At 32.2% G+C, this 6,680-nt stretch overlaps 1 protein-coding gene across 22 annotated transcripts; it reads left to right on the top strand.

Annotated features, from left to right (window-relative positions):
• The first annotated feature begins 1,205 nt into the window (after positions 1-1,205).
• Positions 1,206-5,161, top strand: LOC141723934 (hydroxyproline O-galactosyltransferase GALT2-like). Of its 22 annotated transcripts, XR_012576415.1 has the most exons (9): positions 1,216-1,499; positions 1,655-1,737; positions 1,915-1,993; positions 2,927-2,995; positions 3,075-3,133; positions 3,614-3,661; positions 3,758-3,834; positions 4,440-4,780; positions 4,907-5,161. XR_012576415.1 is itself a non-coding variant. In XM_074525896.1 (7 exons), the coding sequence occupies exons 1-4, from the start codon at positions 1,644-1,646 to the stop codon at positions 3,622-3,624; spliced, it is 243 nt and encodes an 80-aa protein (XP_074381997.1). In that variant the 5' UTR covers positions 1,206-1,643; the 3' UTR covers positions 3,625-3,661; positions 4,440-4,499; positions 4,652-4,780; positions 4,907-5,161. The 22 variants fall into 22 exon arrangements, 11 of the variants coding, with proteins under 11 accessions (XP_074381997.1, XP_074381993.1, XP_074381998.1 ...); XR_012576416.1 differs by lacking the exon at positions 1,655-1,737 and having other exon boundaries at positions 1,217-1,499; XR_012576410.1 differs by having other exon boundaries at positions 1,217-1,499; positions 1,655-1,993.
• The last annotated feature ends 1,519 nt before the right edge of the window (positions 5,162-6,680 follow it).

The raw sequence follows: 6,680 nt of genomic DNA, 5'->3' as shown, positions 1-6,680 counted from the left end.
ATTTGTTGAGTTTGAGAAACTAAAGATAGAGTGCAAGATTGCAAAAGATGAACTGACTGAATCTTTGAAGAAAAAGGAAATTTTAAGAAAGTAGCTTGAACGAGAGTAAGAGGTTATCAAGGCTTGGAAGTCATCAAGAGATGTAAGTGCCCAAATTGCTAAGGTTCAACGAATAGAATCGTTCTGTGAAGAAGTCTAGAAACAGAACAAGGAGAAGCTAGATCCTGTCTTGGTAGAAGGATTATCAACGGATGTGGAATCAATGGATGATGAAGTTTATCCTTCAAGAGCTAAAAAGGATTATCCGTTGAGAAACAAGAAAATGCTCATTCGTTGACAGAACATAAGCCAATTAGCAAAGTTAAGTTAGATAAACTAAATGAAAAAATATTGATCAGTTTCCAAGAATTTTGTTACATGAGAATCAAGTTAAGTCAAAGAGAACAAGAGAGTTAATGTGGGGCATCTGTCAATGAAGCAATTGAATGACAGATTGGAGAAAATTGAGTTCACTACGCCATGGATGACCTATTTACACAATTTTTCCTGGTGTTGCCTTAAAAAATGTTGTAATAGGTATGAAATTATAGCCCTATCACAACACCCAGATTTTGGTATTGCGATAGGCATAATAACATGTTGCAATAGCTCAATAAATCTTTGGTGTTGACATCGAAGTCTTCTCTATTGTAACACATACACCGTGTTGCCATAAGTAGTTGAATATTTTTTAAATTTGAATTTAAAATTAAATTTATCTTTAAAAGTAGTATGTTTGAATAAATAGTTTGTAGAGGTTTTTGGAAAGTGAAAGGCCAAAATATAAACAAAATATTCTTATATTTATATACATTTACCTTTAAAATTAAGTGATTTGAATTAAGTCATTTATCAAGTTTCGGAAAAAGTAAATGCACGCAAAATAAATAACTTATTCATATTTTATAAATATTGAAAGATTTTATTTTAATTTAAAATTAAAATTAATACATTGCAATGATAATTTTATAAATATTGATTGAAATGACTAAAAAAGTTTTTATTTAAAATAACAGTCTTTTATATCTTTTAATATTTAAAAATAATTCATAATAAAATTAATTTTAATAAATAGAATTTGCGCAATTTAAAATAGTTCCGATAAATATTAAAAAATAAATAAATAGTAAAATTGAGATGGGTTGCTAAATTTGGGTTGGGCTATCTAAAATGGAGTTTGAGCGGCTAAAAATTTGGATAAGCGGGAACTGAAATTTTCAACAAAAGCAGAGGAGGAAATTAATTAAAGAAAGAGGGGAAATCAATAATGGAAAGTACCAGATTCAATTTACTGTCCCTTACTCTCATTAACATACAAGCAATTAGGGTTCAAAGGATTCAAGGGTTTGGGTTTCGAGCAACTGATTCAATTAGGGTTTGAAAAAGTTTGGATTTCGGGCAACTATTCAAAGGTTCAAGGTTTCTACTGATTTCAAGCCGTGTTCAGGTTTTGATTTGAGGTATTACCCCTCTTCTGTCTTCCATTTGAACTCTAAATTCTCCACGGTATTCATTATCTCTTATCTCTTTCTGTTTTGTGATTGTGTTTTTTGTCGGTGTTGTATTTGGATTTGTTGTGTTTTAATTTCGATTTTTCGTCCCGAATGAGACGAAGATCACAGAATTTGGAGCCTGTTTTTCGAGCCAGTCTAAGCACTTATGACGATTCTGACACTTGTTTCGGGATAGAACAACAAGGTTGAATGGACCAAGAGCCCATTGCTTCATGTTCTTGCTTATTTCTTGTCGACCAGATAAATCAAGAAAAGGGATTCAATGAATTTACAAGTGTTGAATATATGCCCAGAACTGAAGTTGAACAGGGTTCTCTCTCTCTCTCTCTAATTGACTGACTGGTTGTTGTGTTACGTTCAGATAGCAATGGTGGCCTTACAGGAGCCGATGCTATTAAATTCTTTTCTGTGTCCAATTTACCCGTCCATATCTCAAACAGGTCCTTTATTTTTCTTTTATTCATTATCCCCCCTTTACAATTATGGCTTTACTTTGACATTATAATTTGGTTTAGATACCGTTCATGGTAATTATATCCCAAATGTTTTTACACTACCTCTGTTCTGATTACCATAATAAACAAAGTTTTAGGTTGTGGTACAGAAGGAATGATAATCAGGTTTTATTCTGATTGCTCCTACGGCAATGGATAATTGCTCTTGTGGGATGTTGAAAAATCTGTTACAGGAGAAGTTGTAATTGTTTCATAGGCAAATAAGGTTTTTTGTAATGTAGAGAATGACTTCTGTTTTCGTGATACAGAAGATTCCAACATCTGACGATTCCAAAGGCATGAGAGAAGAGTTAGCAGACTCTCTGCCTCTATCATTTTTAAGGAAATAGGGGGAAATAAGTCTTCGACTTATCTGCATTAAGATTTATAACTTGTAAAAAAATGGAATAAAAATGGAGAAATGAAATTATATATGTATAAAAAAGATTAGGAGAATAGAAAGAACGCAGAGTAAGAAAATTGAATGAGAAACACTTCCGGTAGGAATGGATGAGTTGTTACAATAAATTGTGGATTTGGGATATGATACTAGAATCTTAAACATATGGCCTATATTATTCATTCTACGCGGGTCCTCTTTCTTTCCCTACGACCAAACTTAAACTTGGAAAGTGTCATTTATCATGATTGAAAATATATGGGGACTTCACTTTCTACAAAGTGTCTTATTGTTTTGCTTATGTACATAAAAATATCCTTGTACTACATTTTATTAATTCTTAGCATGTAGTAATAGTTGCTAGACTTTTGGATTCTTTTGAAATAGGGTTAACAGTTTATGTTAAAAGAACATCATATGATATATAAAGTTCTTTTATGCTTAAGCATGTCTATGGTTTTCTTCATCTGTTCCCATAGATGTGGGCAATTACGGATTCCAAACGACAAGGCTTCCGTGGTTTAAATGAATTTGTTACTGCAATGCAGGTTTAATTCGGCTCCTATGTTTTGTTTGTAATATTAATTTTATCCATAGGATCTGATTACTATTTACTTCTCATGATAGTTGGTTTCTTTGGCACAAGCTGGACAGCCCATTAACATCTGATCTTTTAAACTCTGAAGGTAAATATTAGTATCACATTTCGGACAATTGATCTTTCGAATCACAGTTTTTTTGACACATTATATATTTTTTAATCATATTGTTTTTTACATGTTATTTGTTATATTTTTTTCCAGTTAATTTTGAAAATCTGAATTTAATTGCGTTACACAAGTTAACAAATTCTGAGTTGAGATATTGTATAGAATCCTCGAGTGCTTGTAGAATGAAAATAAAAATGTCCGTTAATTTCGGTGGACAAAATTAGTTGAGTTGCGTATATATATGGATGATTCTTTGATGGTTTTATTTTTTTCCCTCATGACTCTACAACTTTCTAGGAGAGTATCTTAAAATGATGTTCTGAATAACATCTTTACACATGTGAAACACAGAGAGGTTATTGAAAATTCGTCAAATTATATATGATATCAGATTTGTACATCTGTAGCATTTCATCATTTATGCCAATTTAAAGTTCTTATTGATGCTGGCAACAGGTAGTGATTAAGAGGCTGCCTCAATGGAAGAAGTGAACTGAAATGAAGGTATTCGTCAAGCTACCCGGTTTAGTCTGAGGTTACCGTTTTATATTACAAATTTAATTGTAAATAATGAGATGATGTTTAAATTATTATACTTAGGCGTGATGATTGCTATGCTATGTATAATGTATACATTGAGGAGATGAGGCTGGCCTCAGTCCTGTGAACTTCAAATGGTATACCTTATGTGCATATAGCCTGTACATGCTTTTGTTTTTGATTTTTATGTAGATATCCGTACCATTTTTGCTCTTGTTATGTACTGTAGATATCCGTACATGTTAATAAAACGACCCAGATTCACAGCTGTGGTTAATAAAATGACCCATGTATACATAGGCCTCATAAATAACATAAAAACTATGTTCAGTGCTTGAAGGAAAATATGCCAGGAACCTCGATCCTATTTGCATAGCTAGTTTTAAATATTGAAAAATATGTAACTCGCTCTAGAAAATAAAGGTTAACTAATGCCCCCACCCCTATAAGAACTTAATCAGTTTTTGATTTTTGTTTTTTGCCCAATTAATCTGTTATAAATGAGTGGGCAGATGTGACTGCTAACCTGATGATAATGAGGTCAAGGCCATTGTATCAATATCTAAAAAGTTAACAATAAATACATAGAGAAAATATGTCAGCAAGCAAATTGATTTATCCTAACTCGTAAAAACACATGATGCTCCAGTATGTCGTAAATTGCTTTAAATGTATAGTTGTTCATTCGAGAAAGATGGATTCTCAGAATTACATTTCTGTGTGCATATATCATATACAACAGATTGAGAATTAATATGGTCCCGTAGAATATGAACTTGGGGCTCCTGGTGAAGCTTATACTGTATGTCTCCCTGCTTTTTGTAATGATTTTCACCTTTTCCTCTGTCATTTTTGAAGCCTATAAATTGATGCTTTTCATGTTATGGTCTGGTCACAGTGCGACTTTCTATACACTGTATTAAGCTTGCTTTCATCTTAGATTCCATGATGCAGAACTCAAGGAAAGACAGGAATGCAGTTCTGAAGCCAGAAGCTGCTTACTTTGGTGATATAGTGATCCTGCCATTCTTGGATCACTATGAGCTAGCGGTTTTTAAAAATATTGCTATTTGTGAATATGGGGCAAGTTCATTTTCCATCTCTTCATAATTCTTGGTTGTTTATCAACTATATTACATGGTCTGGAGACAAGACCAGATTAGTTGCTTCTGTTCTAGTTTCTCTAAATATCTCAAATTTGGCATGCAGGTTCAAAATGCCTCAGCTGCTCAAATCAGGAAGAGTGATGATACTTTTATAAGGGTAGATACTATTTTGAAAGAACTCGATAAAGTCGCTCATGTGAAAGCCCTTGAGAAGACAAAGTTGGGAAATGTAGAAATCTATAATATTGGAACTAGATTTAGTTTTTAATTATACTAGAATGTAACTTTTATAGAACTTGATTCATGTAAAGATTCTAAGAGTTCTATATTTATTTATTTATTTAATTTGAGTTTTATATTTTGGATTTAAATATTTGTCTAATAATATTATATTTGTGAAAATTTAAAGAAAAACAAACAAAAACTATAAAATATGAATATTTAAGAAACTATTGATGTGGGGCTTACTTGTGGGACCCACTTTTTTGTAAGTTAGTACTTAGTACCTCTAGTGTAATACCAAATCTATGTTGCTATATTTTGAAAATCCTGTTGCAATTGATATCTATAGCAACATATTTTGCTGTGTTGCCATAGATTGACACTGATGTAAGGTTAGATACCTATAGTGGCGGCCTTAGACCTAACACCGAAAAAATGTTGCAATAGATCTATTTTTGCCTATAGCAACATTTTTAGGGGTCTATAACAACACATTTTTGGTGTTGGTTAAAGCCTTCTATGGCATAGTGGCAGATTCTAAAGAAAAAATAACAGGAATGGGAAAATGGGGATTAACAAACATAACTACACACCTGATAAATATGCACCTAGAAATATTTGTGTTAAGTGTGGTAGTGTTAATCATTTGTCTGTTAGTTGCAAATTTGCTATGCCTGCACCCATGTCTGTACCTCCCTCTTTCCCAACATGCCCATATTGCCAATTAATGCCATGCCTATTATGCCTGCACAGAATTTAAATGCAAAATTTGCTCATATGCCATTTGCACAAAATCCTTAATATGTTGTATTTAATGTGCCTCAAATGCCATTTAGCATGCCTTATTGGAATAACATTGAAAGACATATGTCATAGCTTATTTGTTTATTCGAGGATTTAACTCAACTCAAATAAGAATGTAACAAGTAAATAGTGGATCTACCATAAAAGAGATCTCACAAAGTAACATCTGTCAAAAGATTCAGAAACAATGTTCATATACAGACTTGAGGAATTAATTCACTGGAAGAAGTTCAAGAAATTGATCAAGCCTCAGTGATATAAATCAAGATTGTGGATTTAATCAAGTGACAGAGATCTTGTCAGGGTATCAGATAATTACAGGGATTTAATCTGAAGAAAATCAAGTTATCAAAGTCAAGACATGAAGAAACGTCACGTAAGTTAGTCACTCATGAACCAGACAGTACATCGAGTGTCAACATTAAAGTGGTGGAATTGATTCATAATTTTCAGAAGATTTTCAGAAGAATGGTTGCTGTTCAAGAGTAGTATTAATTCTCTATTAATTAATTAAGTCATATAATTTAATTTAAAAAAATAAATTACATCTGCAAAGATTAATTTATTGATTAATTGAATTAATTGATTAATTAATTCTGAATTAGTATTATGAATTTTCAGAATTGATTTTGAATTTATATTCAATATTAATTCAGCATGACAATCAATTGAACCGGTATGACAATCAATTGTCATACCGAAAGTCATACTAGTTCAAATGGATTGTCATACCGAAAGTTCTACCAGCTATGGGATTGTCTTGCTAGTTCAACAGATTGTCATGCCGATTGTCTTGCTAGCTCAAATGATTGTCTCACCGATTGTCTTGTTAGTTCAACAGATTGTCATGG

Source organism: Apium graveolens, chromosome 5 (genome assembly GCF_009905375.1).
Source record: "Apium graveolens cultivar Ventura chromosome 5, ASM990537v1, whole genome shotgun sequence".
NCBI classification, from domain to species: Eukaryota; Viridiplantae; Streptophyta; class Magnoliopsida; order Apiales; family Apiaceae; genus Apium; species Apium graveolens.
The sequence above is the reverse complement of the archived record's forward strand: the minus strand, read 5'-3'. Positions and strand labels throughout refer to the sequence as shown.

Excerpts from the sequence above, each read along its gene's own strand:
- LOC141723934 (XM_074525889.1), top strand. Across the intron at positions 4,781-4,906 it reads TTGCTATTTGTGAATATGGG|GTTCAAAATGCCTCAGCTGC; the intron begins GCAAGTTCATTT and ends TTTGGCATGCAG.